The sequence below is a fragment of the Temnothorax nylanderi genome, unplaced genomic scaffold (assembly GCF_030848795.1).
Source record: "Temnothorax nylanderi isolate EJ_2023f unplaced genomic scaffold, tnyl_v1.0 TNYL_tig0115_pilon, whole genome shotgun sequence".
Taxonomy (NCBI): domain Eukaryota; kingdom Metazoa; phylum Arthropoda; class Insecta; order Hymenoptera; family Formicidae; genus Temnothorax; species Temnothorax nylanderi.
The window spans coordinates 421,798-444,412 of NW_027249177.1; the positions used below are offsets into that span (position 1 = coordinate 421,798).

The 22,615-nt window shown below is 37.0% G+C and overlaps 1 protein-coding gene across 9 annotated transcripts in view; it reads right to left on the minus strand.

The window, feature by feature from the left end:
* LOC139776244 (uncharacterized) overlaps nt 1-22,615 on the minus strand; it is a 139,124-nt gene that overhangs the window by 25,293 nt on the left and 91,216 nt on the right. For all 9 annotated transcript variants that reach the window (XM_071712788.1, XM_071712796.1, XM_071712792.1 and 6 more), the window contains 5 exons: nt 19,818-19,956; nt 4,226-4,345; nt 3,893-4,073; nt 2,422-2,777; nt 1,183-1,412 (listed from right to left, as the gene is read on the minus strand). In XM_071712788.1, the coding sequence (XP_071568889.1) occupies nt 1,183-1,412; nt 2,422-2,777; nt 3,893-4,073; nt 4,226-4,345; nt 19,818-19,956 (1,026 nt within the window). The remainder of the gene's footprint in view (nt 1-1,182; nt 1,413-2,421; nt 2,778-3,892; nt 4,074-4,225; nt 4,346-19,817; nt 19,957-22,615) is intronic.

Consider the following 22,615-nt stretch of genomic DNA (forward strand, 5'->3'; position numbering starts at 1 on the left):
CATGAGTACAGTAACAAGCAAATGTTGTGCGCTTAAACCCTCACCATATCCATCGTTAACTGTCTTCAAAAGTAAATTGCATAAATAAATCACGTGTAATATTACATTGTTAGACTTGAGCAAAGTTAATATGTGGCGGACGTCGTCGCCGTCGTTGACATTAAAAGCAAACTGAAATATATATACAACTAGGTTACGGTGAAAGACAATAGTTCAAGAGTGGCCAGATCTCCAACACCAATAAGAAACCGTATTAATTTATATGCAAATGTTGTGCCCTTTGCAAACTCATTGCAAACCAAGTATATACCATAATATTGTGAAACATAAAATAACTCCCTGATTTAATGGTGTGAAATTAATAAATGGGTGCAAATAAACAGAAGAGCATGTAAGCTGTATATGAGCAATTATACCCTCTCATTTTCCTAAAGCTTAAAATTTATATGATACCTAAGATATTATAGGAGCCGAGATAACTAGACAAAATGTTTATTTTATATTTAATTATTATGCAAAAAAATACTTAAACAATTTTGTTGTAAGAATATAATTTCTTTGCAAACAAAATACTAAAAAAAAATTCTAAATTAAATTTAAAAATCAGAATTTAATTACAATGAAAATGGAATATATTATTCTATCCATGATCAAAAAACTATTATTACAATATTTTTAGAAATAATTTTTTATCTCGTTTCATAAATATTTTGTACATGAAACTGCATATTAAAATTGTATCACTATTATGCTGGAATAAGCGTTAGTGCTAATACGATAAGAAAATAAGTACTTATGCATGTATGTTATGTTAAAAGAAAAGTTATTCAAGCGGTAGCAAACTAGTTGACATAAACACAAAAATCCAATAAAATTCAAGTGTAATTTGAAAATTGTGAATAAATTGAAATATTAAATCGATATAGTCATTCTTGTCTTAGATAAGCTTATCTTAGATAAGAAATTATGTGTGCGTGTGTATGTGTGTGAGTTTATTTTAAATTCTTAATATCAGAAGAAATATTCTTATGGTATCCCAATTCACGAATTATTTTTGTCTAAATATCATGATTCATTAAAATATCAAATATCATTTTTTATGAAATATGATATGGTATAATAAGATTATTTCGACTTCTATGTATTTTTCAATATGATTATAAGAACTGAGAGCGAACTTACCTGATGATGGAATTAGTTGCCATCATGAAGTCGATTTCGTGCGCATTTATCAAACTCGCCTTGAAAAATTTTGACTTTGTTTGAACCTTAAGGAACTTATCAGGACTAATGCGCAATCGGTATACATCGCTCGTACTTTCTCCGGTTTGGAGCGTATCGCTCAAATGTTTCGTGAGCGTATTGAGATCAAGAGGGTGGCACAAATCCTTAAATATTGTGCCTACCAGGTCCTGCAACAAAAAGCATATCTGTAAATACCTCTCGAGAATCAATTTTGAAGTACGGAAAGAAAAGAAGGCATATATAAAAATCTTGAGTATTATAAAATAAAATAATACAATTTTGATAGTAAAACAATTAATTACACATATTTTGTCAGAAATATGACTTAAATATACATTTTTCTCAATTTTATAAGTAAACTTTACACATGTAATACTTCTCTAATGTCAAATATTAAATAACTCAATGCCAATAATTCAGAAATACCTTCTTTTCTCAACGTACTATAACATATATTGTTACATACACTGGTGGATCCTAGGGGGGATGTTTTGATGTTAAAACACCCCCCTTCCAAATAAAAAAAAATCAGTTTTGCTGGATCTGTTTTAAAAATCTAAAAAAAATACAAAAAATGTTTAGAAAAATAAAAATAGGATCAGATCCTATCGTTGATCCTCATCGTTGATCCTGGAGTAAAAGTTAAACATAATACTAAGAAAAATGTCAAACTAATTAATTTTGCCGAAAAAAAACCCCCCATTATCAATATCAGGATCCGCTAGTGGTTACATATAATAGAAAAGAATATTATCTTCCAGCAAATATGCAGCATAAGAATTTTAACTACGCAAAAAGACAAGAATGCTTTGTAAACCGTATCATTAAATTATCATCATCAATCATATTTAATCTTCCGGTGGCTGAAATAAATAATAACAACAGGCAGACAAATGTGATCAATTTATTATTTCAGCGAAAGAGAAAGACATTATGCTTTTGTAAGATATTTACCGTAATTAGTAAACATAAATAGAGACAATTCAATCTTACGTTTCTTTTTTGAAAAATGATTTATACTACAATCAAATGGTAAAGATTCACATCTTCATGACACAAGGTTCTTCGTACTGCTTTGACCATTTTACATAATAGCATCCAATTATTATCGAATTTGCGTATCGGAGTGAGCGAACGTTACAGTAATCAAAATATGCAACATGGCTCTACCCTTACCTTGTTTAGGTACTTGGAGTAAGCCTCGGATAACCAACTGTTGTCGACCGCGATAATCTTCCAGGTGGTATCCAATCTGACGGTGAATTGCTCAATAGAAGTAGTAATGGGCTTCTCATTCGGCGGGATTCTACGCGCTACGCACATAACATAAGGACCAATGTCCGACGATTCGGATACGTCACCGCTTTCGAGACGATCGGGCAGAAGAGCAGAACAGATTTGCATAGACTCGTACTTCGATACTCGCTGTTGCTTTTCTTCCACAGTTTCGTCTTTATCGTCGGGTGGCTTCACCAAGAAGCGACAATTGAAGGTGCGATTCCTGGTCTGAGGCTGTGGCTCGCTGGTCCAGCCTGGAATGTGCGAACTCAAGTGTTTTTAACGCAAAAAAATTAGTCACATTCTGATGGATTAATGTGGATTAAAGATCAACCTAATTTTAATAGTCTATTTAAGCAAAATATTTTTACCAGATCAAGTATCAAATTTAAAAATTACGTGAAAAAAAAATTTCATAACTTTTCTGATTATGGAAATGCGTAATACTGATTTTTAAAGAATTCTAATACTTTCGTCAGTTTAAACAGATCTTGTACTATTCCAATTGTGTAATTATTCCAATTTCTGCCAAAAAAATTCAAAAGAAGCTAAATTTAATTAATATACATCAAAAATTTAATTAATAATGTAGAGAATAAAAAGTATATAAAGTAGAAGACAAAATATATGTATTTCCCTAAAGTACAGAGTAAGCAATTATTGCAAAAATACGCTCTTAGTTCAACCGTTTCGCTCGTCTTTTCGTCCGTTTTCGTTCCCGGTTAACGTTCGACTCTCTCGTGTCTCGCGCTGTCGGTTAGCCCGTGCCGCTCATTCGGAATCGACCTTTCGTCCACAAACAATAATAACGTCGAATACCGAAAACATGTAACGGTTTGTATATCGGGTGATTCGGGTGATTAGACTATTTTTCGGTTCCTACAATAATATATCTTAAATTTTGTCTAAGAAAAAAATAATGTCAAAATTCGTAAAAGAATATGCACTCGAGGTGCAAAGCACATCTTACGAAACATCTTACATCGCAATAACAATTTTTATAATTATAATTTTGAGAAGAATAATTTTGAAAAATGTAGAAATGAAAGTTAATTGACTCAAATTATTGCAGGAATATGGATGTACCACAAACAATATAAGGAGCACGATGAAAGAATAACGCCCTAATCTATCAAAAATGTCACCCCTCGAGTTTGTGAAAGCTACCCCGACCTAAACACGAACAAGCGATTGAAAAATGAATCGCAAACCCCAAGGAGGAGGGTTTCATTCAATGAATTGAGCGGGCAAATTACTCGTGACCTACTGATTGCGCCTATCTACGATCTACCCTGCGAGTACTGTCACCCCCTGTGGAAAAAAGAGAGCGCACGCGTGTATGTGTGCGTGATAGAATCAAGATACATACCTAAAGACGACAAGGGTAGCAAACTAGGCATGAAGGTGTTGTGATCTCCATGATGAATAATGTTGTAAATATCCTTTCCCAGTACATCGTCCTTCGTGTAGTTTATGTACTGCGTTATGTTTTCCGTAACGTACTCCACGCGGCCTTCCGTATTTACAACGAATAGAAAGCCGTCTAGCGCCTGCGAAGAAGAGATAACGACGTTGTAACAATTCCGAAAGTGCCAAAGAACGTAATACAAGGATTCAATTTCTGGTGCTCTCGCATCTGTGTTTGACGGGTGATTAATCGTGAGTGTAACCTCACGTGTTAATTTGAACGGATAATACGAACCTCAAGTAAAATAGGGCCAACTTGATCGTTGGACAGTATGTTAGGATTCGACGAGGACACTTCTCCCTGTTGCACGGCATGACTATTGGAGGAGCCCTCTTGTTGCCTAAAGTGCCGAATCTGTAAGGAAAAAAAAATACATAATAATTCAACGCATCTTCCATAAATGTAATCTATTCGCTGCGTTGTTCAAATAATAATTATATTAAATAACTATATTAAAATAATATAGCAAACAGAATTATTTTATAATATTTTTAATTAAACAGATTTATCTTTTAATATTTATTTTATTATTTAATATTGAATTAAGCAAAATTATTTAATAATTAAATTAATAATGTTACAATGTAGGTATATATTACAATTTGTAATGTAAATGTACAAAATGCATCAGGAACTACACATTTGTCCGTGCTGGTTCCTTCGAAGTCAATTTGCAATATCTTGTGGGACACTCCGTATATATAAAAATTGTACAACGCAAGATAATACGATATGTTATCACTTGATAATAATGTTGAAATTATCCGGGAAAATATGTAACATGAGGTAATGTCCGTAAATTTTTTGAATTCGTGTAAATCTTCCGAGACGCAGATATCGCCCAAATATCCATAATAATAATAATTATTGTTATTATTGTAATAAACACATCGAGAGATATTCTTCTCTCTCGCTTAAATTTCACTTGCATCAATTTGTAAAGTAAGAAAAGGTCGTAAATAAAAAGTATCCAAGAAATTCTTTCGTGATTGGAATGTAATTTATATTTTAATAACATAGAAATATATATAATCACATAAATCCTAATTTCTGTAATTTTAATATCGAAGAGACTGCGAGGGGAGTTCTCACTTCACAAATGTGTCACACTTGCAGTCGACACGTGCGTCTCATATCAAAACACAGATCGCACTACCTGCGTTTCTGAGACAAAACGGAACGTACAAAAGTTATTCGAGAGCGAGCGGCCGACTGGCGAATTGTTGATACGCATCGTCGTGATTCGCAAAGGATATACAGCTGCATTTTTCCTTCGCGAGACGATCGCGCGAGAGATATCGGTGAAACAGGAGACGGTATATCGCGTCAGATACGAGACGAATAATCCATTCGGTTAGGTAAGATTATTTATTGTCAGTATTGTCACGCACATTTGTTTTTGCGCGTAACATTTACGACGTTGCGAATTTGTCGCGCTGGTTGCGGCACGAAGATATGTACATTAGCGGTTTCACGACGAAATGATGCGCAAGCAGATGTGGATGGTAGGACACGCGACATCGATAGAGAAGTGACAAAGAAAACATCGAGTTACGCGCAGCGTGATAGCGATTGGCGATTAGAAGCAACAAAAAATGCGATTGTCAAAGAATAACAGTTATTGACAAGTGGAAATGCATGGTTCAACGAGCAACGATATATTTTATAGTTTGCAGATTCAAAACCGATTAATTCAATATTATTTATCCTAAATTAAAAGATTCGGCGCTCCATACAACTCCTTGCAGTTTTGAGAAAATTTTCCATTGCTCTATTTAAATTAGTAAATTTGAATTTTGACTTTATAATTAATTTGATTATTCTTATTTGATTATTTAATCTTAATTCCGATTTTTCTTGAATTTTGCTGTCGTGAATGAAGCTAAGGAAAACGAAGTCTTAAGTTGGTTTTCAACTGAAACATAATATGAGGCAGCAAATACAAGACTTCAACAAATCAAAACCAGAGTTTATTAAACAGAATAATAAAAAAAATGTATGAAAAACTGCAAGTCGTTAGATATGGAGATGCGTATTTTAGAATGTTACTTGAATTCAAGAATTAAATTAAAACTTTCTTAAATCAAAATCAAAACTTACTGAACAATGTAACAAACGATTTTTTTTAATACTGCGAGAAATTCTTAAATGTGAGCGCATTTATAAAATTCCGGCAAAAAATTTTATAGGTATATATATAATTATATACATAATTTTTTCCCGGAATGTTACTTTTAGAACTTAACTCGTTATAAATAAATAGCAATGCGAGAATTTATTCCTGCGTTTTATTTATTACTTTAGACCTCATTATTCTTTCATAACAAATCCGAAAAAAAATCGTGAAATCTCACTACCGGATCTCATACATTTCAAATTGATCGAGAAATTTGTGACGCGCAACGAGAAATTCAGAGAGAGAGGACGCTTCTCTCCCATATAAATTTTAGACGAACGGAAACGTCACGATTTATAAATATTCGCCCAATCGCGCTGAAAAAGAATCCCTAGATCGTAATTCGGGTCATCCTTGTGTATTCCCGCTTTCGTCGAAGAGAAGAAACGCCGCCGCTTCTCGGTACGCGGGGCCGAAATTTACTTTACTGAGCGAAGGGCTGAGCGACTGTATGTACGAACCCAGGGGAACGATCGAAAGTGCGTGTGTGTACCGCTCAGTTTTTGTGCTGTATGCACAGTCCATTAGCCGCATCGCGCTCGCGCGCGCGCGTCTGTTATTCATCATTGCGTCATACCGCTAACGAAACAACGACACCGCTTCAGGGAAGGACTTAGGAAGTCGTCCGTGTCCGTGAAGAAAGTCGTTGCCCAAATGTAATGCGCGGCGAAAGCGATACGTAACTCGATGACTCGTCGGACGCGCCGAGCTTCAAAGATATAAAACGCGCGCTGTCACCCGGTATATCATACACGTGTACAGAGTAGTCGCTTTTGTTTCGATTTCGCGAAACGCATAAAGAATATTTATACAAGGTGTTTCCTAAATAAGCACAAAAAATCGAAAGGGGTATTCCGTGGCTTATCTTAGGAAGAAAAGGTTCTATAATCCTATAAAAATATGCCCTAAACTGCTTTGTTTTCAAAATACAGGGTGTTCAAGTTGTGAAAAAAAATACGAAAATTTTGAAAATCTGGAAAACATTAAAAAATATTTCATTCAAATTTGGTATGTGTAGGGTAGGTAGTCCAACAATTATGAACCATGTAAATTTCAGAAGCTTATATCTCTCTCAATTATTGAGTTGGAGATCTGTGTTTTTGCATACAGTTCATGAATTTAGTTGGCTACATACTGTATAAGATGACTTATAGGTCATTTTTCAAGTTCAGCCACAATTTCGATTTTTTTAAAACAATGTCAAATGGTTCATTGTGTACAGGGGTGTGTACACAATGAACCTAGCCATTTTTAACAATAAACCACATGTTTTATACAGTGAATTGTTAATGTTATTTTAGTTTTACTATGTTTTAAAATGTTTATTTGAGGAAGAGATAATTATAAGACATGATAAGTAAGATTAGGATAATGTGACTTGAAATTAAAGCTAACTTAATTATATGTGTTATGTTTTCATTATTTGAAGCTTACAATCAAAATTATTATTTTTAATCAGACTTTTTCTTACTTAGGTTATTATTTATTGTAGCAACTAGTCAGTTTAATAAGACTTATGACACAGATAACTGTAGTAAAAAACAAAATGGTTAATTGTAGACCATATAACATTTTTTATGATAATCTTCAAAAAATACGGTAAAATAATGCAATAGAAGAAAGTTGCTTACAGAATTATAAAGCCAAATATACATACAAAATTATAGAATAATGAAAAAAATAATAGATATAACAACAAAAACATAAAAAATACGTAAAACTTACGAAAAAAAACTTAGTTTGTCACCCAAAAATAACAAAATGTGATCTCAAACGGCCTTCGCGCGATTTGCCGGCCGATTGGGGAGCCGAAGAGGGGTTCAAATGCGAGTCGTTGCATGACAGCAAGCACAATCTAGCAACACTACATTTATGAAATATTGCAATGGTTCATAGTACAACTGGTTCATTGATGGACTACCTACCCTACATACATGTGATATTAAGAACCATTTTGCAGTACCGATAAAATATTTGTTATAGATCCACCAGGGGCGTGTGTAAGGACAATTTTGTATTTTAAAAACGAAGCAGTTTAGGGCATATGTTTATAGAACCTTTTCTTCCTAAAATAAGCTACGGAATACGCCTTTCAATTTTTTGTACTTACTTAGGAAACACCCTGTATAATCTATATAAAAATATTTACATAAGTAAGGTCTACGTGTTGGAATAGAATCAATCGCCGACTCTGAAAATCCTTATCGCGCGATAAAAAAAATGTATCCTTAAAATTAAAAATATATCATTACGCCTATTTTTCATTTCTTCTAGAGAGTGTTGATTGGTGAGAGAAAAAGAATCAAGATGATAGAGCTCTAATGTATGCCGGTTACGCAGCGTCAAACTGTCCTTTACGATCGGTGACGTAATTACATCACGCAATGCCATCGCCGTTGAAGAATCGAGACACTTTCTCCTCGTCAAAGAGATCGCGTCCCGGGAAAGAATAAGAAACGATTCCAGGCGCGTTTAGAGATTATCTTTCTCTCGTTTCTACCATCAACCGCTTCATTATCATTCCCGACGCAGTTTGAGGAAACGGTGCAAAAGCGCGAGTACAGCGCCCCAGATTGTACCGGGTGTCCGTGCAAAAAGAAGATATTCTCGAAACTGAGCAACCTTCGAAAATTTTCGGAACCAAAGTAGGTCAATATCGACTTTTTATTTTCGCGTGTGTCATCTAAGGGCCTGAGCAGAATAGCTGACTTATAATTTTAAGACAGTGTTTTATGCTTTAGATCTTTGTTTTTAGCAACGCACAATACTGTCTTATGTCTCAAGTCTTACAATGTTGACACTTTGTACACTCGTTTAAGACTTGAGACACAAGACAGTATTGTGCGTTGCTAAAAACAAAGATTTAAAGCATAAAACACTGTCTTGAAATTATAAGTCAGCTATTCTGCTCAGGCCCTAAGTCCCGATGTACAATAGGTGTTTTAAGCCCTAAACAGTAAGAAATTGGAAACCAATCACAGTCGATTATTCTCCTTACATTCGACCGTGATCAATTTCTTAGGACTTAGGGCTTAACTATTGTAGGAGCTATGCTCAACCTAACCCGGGACTAATGCTAAACCCTTATAGACGCAAATACGAATGTTCGCCCGTTCGAATAATCGTGGACGTCTTAAAGACGTCTTAATGACATCTTAAAGACGTTTTTAAGACGTCTTATGTTCCGATTTGGGACATTGTGTTTACTAAGAAGTAACGCGATTAACGCGAACCAATGAATCCTCGATGCCACGATTGAGTCCCTCGAAAGAAGTCGATCCGATCCAATTCATAATTCACAAAGGAACGCTTCGAGGAGAGTCGCGATGTCGCGAATTACTATTTCAGAATTCAGACGATCCAAATACGGCATCGACGATTCCTCATAGCTAGCTCCCAAGAGAAGCGCGCGCGCGCACGAGACGCGGACGGAATTCCTGCGTTACCGGCCGGAATTCACGGTCGCGCGCGGTCTAGCGCGGGGCGCGAGCGTGCGCGCGCGCGCGCGTGAGCGCGCCCGCGGAAAAGGCGCGTCCTTGAGCTCGTATCTCGCGGCGCCGATAGATCGCGCGGCTCGTAATCGGCGCGGCGCGATCTGCGAGAGTGTTGCGGCATGGCATGGCATGGCACACACGCGTTCGTGTTGCGCGCGCTCGCTCGCCCCGCCGTGGCCTCGAAAAGTCGGTGACTCCGGGCCGACACGGCGCAGCCGAGTCCGACAAACGGCGTGTATACGTATGCGTGAGATATACACGCGCGCGCGCGTGCGCCTGTGTATGTGTGCGACGTTGCCGCTAGTCGTTCCTCCGCTGAAAACGGCGGAACGCCATACGTGGGGCACGTATACACGGACGCGGCTCGTACGTACGTACACGCGGTACGTACATGCATGCATTTCTCTCGTCGCGTCACACATGTCGCCCGCGATAAATTCTTCGGCTTTTCGCGGCGCGCGACGTTTCCACGATCGACCGGGCGGTCGCCAGAAGGGCCGGGCCCTTTTTTGGGGGGGGAGCGGGAGCGGGAGCGGGAGATTACAAGTATGCCTGCGCGAGAGAAAAGAGATGAGAAGATAGATCACAAAGAAGCTAATTGATTAAAATATGACAGAGCAATGCTCGCCAGGGGGCGCGAGATGTATTGCACCGTTCCTGGGTGATTCCTCTCCGCCTCGCAACAACACGTCGCCGTCGCGAAACGGCCGGACGGACGGACGGAATCTCCGGCGGCGAGCCGACAAACAATCCGACGCGATACCCAGGGGGGAGACGCGTGATAAAGCGGGTCGAGAGAGGCGCGACATTTATATATCTTTGTCGCTCTAGAAATTTTTCAATCGACTCTACGGGATTTGCCTCGCCGCGCCGCGGCCGGGGCAGCTGCGCGTAGCGCCATCGCGCAGATGACGTCACGCAGGACGAACTCTCGCTCATATTTCCTCTCTTTTTCTTCCTTCCTTTCTCTTTCTTTCTCCCTCTCGCGCTTCCTCTTTCGCCCAGGTTCAGGTAGACCGAGTTATAGCGGCGCCGTTTGCAAGAAGGTTTTCCTATTGGCCTCGGTGACGTCACCTCAAGGCCACTTAACTCTCTCGGACCGGGCGAGAGAGGAGCAAACATGCGACAAAACTCGAGCGTCATCGTCATCTTTCCCGCACGGCTTTACAGTCCGCGCGGCTTCACATTCGCGAATTCTCTTTAAGAACCTTCCCTTTCTTTTTTTCCTTCGTCCCTTTTCTCTTCTATTCGACCGATAATGAGAACAAAGCGAGAAAGAAAGAGAGAGAAAAGCCGCCGTGGTCTGTCATAAGGCGGTACTCGACGACACGTGCTCCTCCGTGAATTGCACGACCACGTCCGTGCACACGGACGCGAAAACGCAGACGGGAAGTAGATCCCTCCTTTCTGCCACGACTGTGCCGGTAGCGGTGATCGGCCCAGAGAGCAGGGACGAACGGACGGATAGATGAACGGGCGAACGTGGCCGAGCTCTGCTTCTCTGCACTCCGCGAACTGCGAAACTCGGCCGAGTTCCGAGTTCCGTATACGCCTCGAGGAATTATTGCACTGCGCGCCGCAAGCGGAGATGAATGTGATATCGAGGATATCGTTATCTGTTCGTTGCACTTGGGACCAGATTGATGTATACGTTTTCGAGCTTTCCTGAAAGAAGATGTAAATGGAACGCGCAAAATGCACGCGGTTCTTCGGATATCGCAACCTGCATAATTAATTTAAGTGCCCTTTTGATTGCCAAGTTGATTTTTGAACTTAAGGCTTCTGCTGACTCGATTGCCAAGCCCGCGTTGACAGCGGACACACTTTTTTGGCAAAATTGAACTATATAAGACGCGAAAAATGAATGTTAAAAAGCTAAATTATTCTTGCAACGTACAGCGTCATTTTTTGTTTTAGTGTAATGTTTTTATATTTAACCTTAAGATACTACCCTTATTTTTTCCTACGGTCGTTACTACTTGGCAGACTCATGGGAGTAACGATGTACTCCTATATGAGTCTGCCAGGTTGTAACGACGTACGCAAAAAATAACGCCGCGCGGCAAGCGTTTCCGCGTTCTGTGTGCAGAAGCCATTAAGTACAAGAGTACTTTAAAAATTGTCTAATGACATTCGAGTATTTTTTAAAGTAGTAATCTTACATTTACTTAATATAAGAAAGTGATTATTATAATTTCTCCAATTCTTGATTTAATGGCACATTTTAAAAACGTAAGCAGTACTGAATGCACCCACTACGTTCTCAGTAAATCCCGAATGTGATTGTCCAATACGTTTACTGCTTAAATTTTATTGCTTATTATAACTCTCTCTTATTATTAATTTTTCGATAATATTTGGATTACCCCCTTCTTATATATAAAATATTTAAATTTTTATATACTACTTCTATATTATATCTTTATAAAAGATATTTTTATTATTTTCCTAAAAAGGTCAACTTCCCTTCTGAAAAAGTCCGATACCTATGTCTTGCCGCGCGGCAAGCGTTTCCGTGTCCTAAGTATGTGCCGAAGCTATCACCCCGATTTGTGTATAGATAGGTAATTTTATATATTTAATGCAAACGATGCAAACGATTTTTTATTAAGTAATGTATTAAGTAATATTCTGTGATAGTAGCTTAAGGCGTGATATTAGCTTAAGGATACAGGGCCCAATAGATGCCCCCCGTTTAGTTTGGCAGTCGTAGTTACAGTAGCGAGCGCAAACAGACGTGTGTCGAAAGCGCGGAATCGAATAAAGAGCTTTTCTCAACTACTGCCGTGTCTGTTGCTCGAGATCCTGACCCCCCAGCCTATTCCAACACTTGATTAGATATTAGTTTATGAAAAACATAGCAATTAATTGATTATTTTCAATTCTTTTTTTTTTAATGTGTATTACACAAAATGATACTTTTGGTAATCGGAAACCATTCCTAGTAATAACCTAAGGTTAAATAATTGTCGTGGGATGTTAAGATATATCGAAAACTCCCATTTTGTTATAATTTAACATATGAAAGCATTGAAAGCAAATATTTTTATTTCAATTCAATTCAAACAAAAAGGAAGTTTTTGATAATTTTACAGAAGCTTACGGCGCTGCAGCGGCAATACAGACTTCAACTTATAATTTTCAAGTGAACGATTTTGTTCAAGTAACAAACACAATTATTTGAAATACAGAGATGGACGAGTTTGTTACTGCAATAATCAAATTTAATTAAAATAAATAAATCGATTCAAACACAAAAAGGTTAGTGTTACATTTTACTTGCTGCCCGTAATATGATTTTTTTAAGTAAATATACAAAAATTACATCAAAATACTTTATTAATTCGACTAACTGGCAATAAAAGAACGTAAATTCACGACGTTTTGATCCTTGGTTTGGGTTTCAAGTGAAAAACTATATGTAAATCGTCAAATAGAGTCGTCAGTAACAAGACTGTGTAAGGTCATGAAGATGTTTCAGTAAAGTCATAAACTAAACATGTCCATGGTTAAAATTTCTTTCATAGCAGAGCATGATTTTTAAACGATCATAATTAAAAATACAGAAATCATCGAGCACCAAATTCACATGTTAACTGTATATGAAGGTGGTTGAAAGACATGTAGTGATTCGCGCAGTGAATATTTAGTCAACAAAATGGTTTAAACAAAAAATATTGTTTTATTCAACTAAATGGGTTTCAACCAAATGAGTTTAAAAGAATAATGATACTTCTGTCGTAATACCACATCGTCCGCATCCAATTTTTCGTGTATGCATCTGTGATCTAGAATCGAGTTATAGTTTCGTGACTGGCTACTAACGACAGGGAGGACGAGCGTGACCTAGTAGACAGCGCACTGGTCTATTGAGCCAAAGGTCCCGGGTTCGATTCCCGGTAGAGATAGAAAAATTATATTTGCTCGTTCTCCTCTCGGAAGGCAATGGCAAACCACCGAGAGTATTCTTGCCATGAACACTTCTCTAAAAAAAATATATAGCCGTTCGGAATCGACGTTATAAACTGTAGGTCCCATATACAATGTGTATAATCTACGTGCGTAACACATGTATATGAAGAGAAGTCACCATGCTCGGACACGAGTAATAGGACTGAGGATGAAGGATGAGGACTAACGACAGAAGTGTCGTTATTTTTTTAAACTTATGTGGTTGAAACCCTTTTGGTTGAATAAAAGAATATTTTTTGTTTAAACCATTTTGTTGACTAAATATTCACTGCGCGTGATTCCACTACATTACCTATCTTTCAACCACGTTCGCTGAAAATCAGACTGATTAGCACTGAATTTCGCTTTTAGACTTGAGACACTATTATAGCACGTATGTAACATTTTAGGCATACTTTTTATGGATTTAACTCACAATCAACATTTTTTTAGTCATGACAGTATTCTTCTGTGCGAGAAATGTTACCCACAAATAGGTTAAATTTACGTCTTACCTACATATGCGTGTGTTTGTGAAGTACGGCGTTTTATTAATTTAAAAAAAATGACATTTTCAGTAGCACTTTTCATAGTTTTACAGTTCCTGATAAATACTAAAAAAAATTCCGCATTTTAAATATTAAAAAAAAATGAAAAATGTGGCTAATTCCGTCACTTTTCACGAGCGCCGTGTGTTCCACTGCAGATATGGCGTACCGGATATGATGGAAATCGACACGTGGCGATCAAAATATTAAGAAAGATATAACGAGAAATAAACCCGAATCGATATATCTGCAGTTCTCGAGTTATAAACAATTCGAAATTATAAGATCTTTGGAAATCGTACTTTGTAAGATCAATATTAGACTTCTTTATACACTTTAACATATTCTTTTCGCGACGACGGAGCTAGCCACTACACTATTATACGACGGATAGAAACCGTGATGAGTTGGCGCAGAATTTACTTTTATTTATCAGGCAATGTATCATCTTTGTAAAATTTATTTAATAAGAGATAAAAACTATTGTTGCTACACAATAAGTCGGACCTATTTGGCAACAGAAAAGATTATCATATAAAATCAGTCTCGCGAGTGATCACTATAGTGACCATTCGTCGCGAAATTAACACGACTCTCGATCACTTACATTAAAAATTGGATGTTATATTACGATAATAAAAGATAATAATCCGAAAAAAATGAACAGCAGCGATATTTCAGAGTCAATAATGTAACGTTAAATAATTTTTATTGTTATTACTTACAATTATTCATCATGGTCTATTCTATTCTCATTAAGGATCGGGTGACCAAATGGTACAAATTCTGCACGTGCTCGACCAATTCTTTGCTATGGATCAAAGGTCAAAGAAGACTCGTGCCTGCAGGATTTTGATCATTTGGGAAATGTAACCTAACCTAACCTTTGTTGAGTCGCAGGTACGAGTGTTACAATACAGAAAGGCATCGTATCCAGTGCTGCAATTGGTCGTGGGTCGTGAGAACTCCCACCACTTGGCTAGGACGCTACTATCATGACAAATCGGTGTAGCAGAAAGAAGCTTCGGCTTCTGCTATAGGCTATACCGGAACTGGGTACCAAGTAATGAGAGCTCTCTATGAGATCGCATATTCTATGACCAGTACCAAAGGTTCAAACCCAAATTCCCACGGAAAAAAAGGATTTGCTGCAAGAGCAAATCTATTTGTTAAATATAGGACAACTAACATTTTTTGCTGCGAGAGCTAATTAATTTTGCAATAATAGCAAAACCTTTTGTTGCAATAGCAAAAAGTTTTGCTGAACTTTGCTATTGTAACAAAAAAATTTGTTATTATTGCAAAATTAATTAGCTCTCGTAGCAAAAAATATTAGTTGTCCTTATAGTAGCAAATCCTTTCTTTTTTCCGTGCCGAAGTAAACCTGCAAATACGAACAATCTAGGTTCGCTCGCTGAGTAGTCAATGAGTCAAGGGCTCAGCCTGGGCAGCCGTTATGCAACTGTTGCTTCGTCTGTTTTAGCCAATAAACGAGGGCGAGAGCACAGGCTTAACAAAGGGGCCCAGGACCTGTAATTATCGGTGTATATCGTTAGCGAATTAATCGCGTATAGGTTTAGAAAGAAATACACCCGTAATTGCGTCTTCGACCTTTCGAGCGGAATAAACGGCGCGATTATTAGAGATAATAACAGGCTGAAAATCAAACCAAATTTCCGCCAAGATAAAATGGACCCCGAAAAGCGGCCGGCGTTATACAAAAGTGAGTTAAACTCTCGCCAAGAGAGCGCTCGACTCGAGTGAATTAGATTTGAAATGCAAAATTTCATCCTGTCGAACCGGCTGCGCGTATCATTTCTTTTTTTTTTTTTTAATTCCATTCGCTTTAACACACGATTAACTCGCTCCTGCATGATTCAGTCAGACTAATAATCCTTAGACGGGAAAAACGCGATACATTTGTATACCCATTATAAGGCATCTAATTAATATAAAGTACTACTTATAAGTTATAAATATCTAATTAGACATACGAGGTGTGTTAAAAAAAGACCGAATTTTTTAAATAGTACACCAACCGGCACAGAGAGTGCATTGCGGCTATAAAGGATACCTAGCGGTAGGTTTTAACATCAAACTGCCGTTTGCCTCGTTCCGCTATGATTATTAGTCGTCGAGCTACACCCGCTGAACTGAGCGCGTGCAGCACAAGCTGTTCGTCGGATTAGTGACAAAGTGATAATGAAAGGGCTTGAAGAATATGTGAAATTTTTGCAGCAAAATTGTGTGGTGTCTAATGATCATTAAAATACTGAAGAGGAACATTTTACATTATATCCCCATTTAGTAGACGATGAGGATGTTAAATATTTTCAAATAAGTGCAGGTTGAAATGATTGACTGAGAGAACTGACAGTGAGTTTATCTTTTTCCTTCCACTGGAATAAAAAAGATAAACTCTGAACTAGTGTAGCCAGTTCAGCAATAGAAAACAGACCCAATGAGTATCGGGCTTTATATTATTGCTTGACCCTTTTGAGCCGTCCCGAACAGGTCAAAAAATCGAGTTGTCTGCGAACGACAATAGAGGTCAACTTTTGCACAGTGCGGTGCTCCTGCATACCGTGCGATTGCAACGATATATCGTGTATCGATAGGTACGGCATTTCTCTGGCGAGCTTCGTCTGCCGCGGACTCTTTGGAGAATCAATTCAAAGTTAATTTTTCCCTTGAGAAAACTGTCGAAGCAGAGAAATGATCTCTAAATTACCGATTAAGAATAAACGGTTCCCCAGGAAGTAACTTTCAGAAGATAAAAATGCATTAAAACTATTACCTGCTCTTACTTTTCATTTAATTTCAATGGGACTTCGTTTCAACAAAGTTTTAACTCGAAGTTTGATTAACAAGATACTAAATGACATAAAGTAAAAGATAATGGAAGGAATATTAAATAATAATAATTGAAACTGAACCGATATGAATTTTACAATTAATTAGAGAAGATGCCATTTATTAATTTTATTTGCCGATTATTACGCAAGGCGACAATTTTTTAACAGAATAACAGAAACAGGAATGTCTGTACTAAAATTGTCGGCGTTTCCTTAGAAGATATTTAATTGCTGCGCCATTTAACACCGAGATTAAAAGCTTGCGAGAGATTTCAGATAAACACTCACCAAAAATAGGTCAACGTACAATTTCCTCAAGACTGTAGATATAATTTTTATAAAATAAGAAGTATAAATGGAGGAGTAAAAACCATAGTGTAAGTCAAATTTTTTTAACTATTTTCTCGTGTGCATAAGATGCAATTTATATATTGTACAGATTGCATCTATATACACACGAGAAAATATTTTTAAAAATTTGACTTACACCACTGTGGTTTTTACCCCACCAAATAAAAAACTTGAAATTTAATATCATAAATTATGTTCTAAGTGCTCATCTAATTATATGCATATATCTGATTTATATACATATATCTAAACAATATACATATATTATGTACACATTTAGAGTTATAAAAATAATGACTGCATTTCTCTCTCTGAAGAAATTATATAACGTAAGCATACAATAACTATACGGATTTGGTTATAAACGTGGAGATGCCACGCTAGATATTTTGTATTACACGTGCATGGAAAGTAGCACTTTCCGTGTGTGTTTTCTGTGCGAAAAGTAACGATTTGCCAACATCTACCTACAAAATATTCCACACGTCATATCCAAAGTCATAGTCAACGGGAAAACCGTGCGCTAAGACTCATAGCGCACGGGTTCAAGCCATACCTAACGGGTATCAACGCCATCTCGCAGCGCACACAGAAAACAACTACCGAAAATACCGCCACTTCGCCTCTTCCCAACACACACCTAACCTAACAGCTACTCATATGTCACTCTACTGTACATACTTGTACGCGCAACTCACATAATAAAGCAATTATAAAGTGAATAAAATGGATCATATCATCCCAGAAATCGTCGAGGAGTCGCGTAGCGGGTGTGTATGTGTGTGCACGTGTGTCGCGCGGATTCGCACGCCAGGACGATCGATAAGTCGTCCGTCGTCGGGATCGCGTCTTCCGGGAACGAAACGCGGATCGTCGGGAAGCCCGGTACCGTTCCCTCGAGCTACGAGCCGGCGAAAACCTAACATCATGTTTGCTCCTGTAATAAACGTTGCTTTATCATAGGCGGGGGAAGGGGCTCCGCCCCTCCCCCCCGCGCCCCCCTCCCCGCCTGCGCCCAGACTCGGGGGGGCTTTGCCCCCCCGAACCCCCCCGCCTGCGCCCGGACTCGGGGGGGCTTCGCCCCCCCTCGTCCCCCGCAAGTCCTTCTTTAAGGGCTCGGGTGGCTTCGCCCCCCCTCGCCCCCCGCAAATCCTTCTTTAAACTAAACGCACTTGTAATACAAAATAGTATGTGTTACACGTACGGAAGTTGGCTATTGGTCACGAGCGCGGGTAGGCGCACTCGCCTTCGGCTCGTGCGCCTACCCGCGCTCGTCACCAATAGCCAACTTTCCGCACTTGTAACACAATATACTATTGTAACACAAAGAAAGGATCGGCTAGCAGAGAGTGTCGAAGCTCGTCCAAGTAGCGGAGCTAATTAAAAAACGAGTTTTTTAATGTTACGCGAAATTCTCATTAAGCTGACGACGATGTAATATCGCTTTCGAAAATGCTGTCGCTCTTTCTTTCGTTTAGCTCGATATAGGTATGTGTCATCTATAAAACAGGGCGACCTTTATAAGAGATCCGCTCTACAAATCTCCCAATAATCCTGAGTGCTTTCCCAAATATTTTATCGTGCTTGTGTGGATACGTCCTCGCGACTTGAAAACAACGCCGATCAACATTTAATATCCGATCGATTTTTCCGAAAAATGCTGACAGAAAATGAGATTTTCCCCGATCGCCTTCTGTGAGTTATCTATCTCACGTCATCTATCTACCTGAATTATACAAAATGACCTCGTGTCTTCTCGGCGAACAATAAGAGATATAAAACGCATACGTGCGGGACAAATTACGAAGAACTACGAAAATAATATCGCCAATCTAGAAAAATTTTATTACACGTCTCCAAGTAAGAGAGTCTTTACAAAGTGTCCTTCGACGATCATAAAATCGCCATTTTGTCTTAACATCGAGCAGTTATCTTTAATTTTATGGACCGAGGGAACGATAAAAATGTATATAATTTCGTGAAGTGAACGTGAGTGTTTTAAACAGCATTTTGTACCATTTCATTAGCGATTTAATCCTAGAATTTAATCCCTTTCGTCGTATTATTATCGTAAGACAGTACAGAATTTTCATTGTTATAAATTTTTTTATATTTGCGATTTGAAAAGTGTTAACTTTCATTAAAATTATTTAAGAAATTAAATTACATTAATATGATATAAAATAATTTCTTGTATAGGTATTAAAGTGTTATAACGTCTATCTTGTTTTGGGTATTTGATTAGGTGTTTTTTTGAATATCGTAATCTATGTAATTCTATGGCGCCTGATCTCCTAATCTTGCCACTCAAACTGATATGGGCGATATCCGCATCTTATTTCCAAGGAGGAAAAGACGATACTGACGATAAATATATCGACGATATGTTCCAACGACATGGCTGTTATCAATCATATTCGTAAGGGAGGCAAAAGAAATCTGTCTTCTTACCTGATCGACGGTTCTCTGAAGGATCTGGCATTTGTCAGTCTTGCCAGAGCTCATGTCCGTGGCGGAAATCAGCTCGGCAAGCTCATCGATATACAAGTTCTCTTGGGTCCGTCGTCTTTTTTCGTTAAGGCACTTGTTACTGTAAACAATCGAAACGCAGAATTAAAGCACTTTCTATTCTAAGAGGATTGAGCTTTAAATCTAGTTTTAAAATACCAGCTTCAATGCAAAATAACAAAATTACTAACAATTATCGAAATTATAATGTCATAAATAATTAAGATATCAGAATTTAAGTTACTGAAGATAATAGAATTAAGTTACTGAAGATAATAGAATTAAGTTACTGAAGATAATAGAATTAAGTTTCTAGATTAGATAAAACTCTTGGCTAGTGATGACTGAGTCGCTTCGAAAATTACTTGTGTATCCTATTTACATCGCAAGTATATAAACAATTTTTAAATTAAAAACTGCTATTTTTTACTGCTATTTTATATATTTATTTTACAATTTATTGCATAACAAGTTTTTAAATATTAAAATATTTTCTAAAATATGTAGTCGATGTAAAATATTCCGAGTTTAAAATATGACATAATTTTTAAAGATTTGTGCATAAATATAAATGTTAAAAAGTTGTTGTTTAAAACTCTAAAACATTTGCTACCCGAAAAATACATAAAGAATAAAGTAATTTCTTTGTTATTATTTTGTAGAGTCCTTTTTCTATAAAAGTTGTTTTTTAATTAATTAATTAATTAATTAATTAATTTAATTAATTAATAAGTTTTCTAGTTGATAAAGCAAAATAAAAATATTTTTCTTAAAATAATAGATTTTCTTAAAATAAAAGTAATTACATTTATTAATTATAGTAAAAACAATAAACGTCTAAATATATCGCAATTGCTTCTATGCAATTTTCTTCGGTTTTATCAGACCAAAAAATGTTCTTGTTCGTGATAAGAAAGTATATTGAGTTCTTCTGTATAATCGGCAGTTTGCCATACTCGCGTTTTATGTTTTTGCACAGTTTTAATAACAGATTCCTGATTTCGAGTTGCAACTTCCTCGAAAAAACTTCGAGGGTGATCGTTGCAATCTTTTAAATTCTAAACATGTCCCGATATTTAAATGAAAGCAAATTAAAATTCAGTAAAAACAAGGCTCGAATTTAAATCACTCCCAAAAAATTTGGTTAATTAGCTGTAAGCATTTTAACTCGAGAAGGCATTAATCCTAATTAGTCAAAGAGTCCGTTATTAAATTTGCAGATCTAAAAATTCTACACGCTACGCATGTAACAAAATGCTGTAGAGCATTAATAAGAGAAAAAAATCCTGCGAAAAGATTTCACAACTTATAAAAAGGAAAAATTTCTTTGAATGCTGAACCAATTCTTTTTGTCCCATTGAAACGGTCAGTTGACCTTGCGTGACGTCACGTCGGTCCAGCAGTGGACTCTCGCTTTGCTATAATGCCACTCTGCAATTTTAATACTGTCTTGCCAGTTACTATCCTGCTATGTGCTCGCGACAAAACGAACAAAATCAGCCATAGGATTAAAATCGAGAGTGAAAGCGATATATAACTTCAGCAAATTTATTTTCTTACATTAAAAATATCAAAAACTCGTTACCTTAACATTACTGTCTAACGATATCCCATAATATAGTATAGAGAATATAATATTTTTTAAAGAATTCTAAATCTTCAGGACGATGTAAAACTATATATCAATTAAAATAAAATTCTAAAAATGTAGTGTTAATTTTATACAGATCACTTTCTGCTACTTTCTTTGTTCGTAATAATATATCGTACTTCTTATGCCAAATCCATGAATGTACTTACACCAAAACTGCTTTTATAACCAAAAGAGAAGAGGGACAATCAAAAATTATTTTATAGTTAAAAAGTCTGAAGTAAAAACTGATATCTGCAAGAATTATCTGAAATTAAGAATTTCTAAACTTTATCGAATCGCACATTCATGGTATTGGCATAAGAAGATGTTACCTAGAAAAGTGAAAAATTTTTTCTAAGATTGTTATTCTAGTATTTACACCCAAGTGCATATCGATTTTTAGATTAAAACAAAATCTAAATGTATCAGATCTAATAACTTTTTGACATTTTAATATATGATAACATTATTTCAAAAAACAAGTGTTAAATTTAAATATACTATTTTATGCAATTATTTCGCATTCAATGTCTTTTTCTGATCCATTAATTTTTACGAATGCAAAAAGATGCGAATAATCACCGCCGACATTTGATTATCAATACTAATAAGGTAAAATTAAACAATACAATAACTTATTATACTAATATATTACAATAGCCTCGATCGACACTGTCATCGACGATCTTATGATGACAAGAGTGGGGCAGGCATATACTTGTGGATCCGAGTCTCACCATCGCGACTCGCAGAGAGTGGCACGGTATTTTTGAGGATACATCCTCCACATACATAGTACAGCATCCAACCATACACTCCTCTTCTCCATCACCATCTTTATCATCACCATCACGCGATCGACGACACGAATCCCAAACTGGTGACTACCCGACGTGATAAGAACGCGCAAAAGACGTGATACGATGTAATACGACGTGATACGACGTGATCCAACGTTCGGCCAACGTGATAAAAACGTGCAAAAAGAAGCACTCCACCGGGGAGGAGTAGTAATATCGTATCAACTAGACTGCGTTCGGCAACCACGCTCTTAACGCTAAAATGTCGTTCTATCTCTGTTTATACTTACGGAAAGTTGAACAAGGAC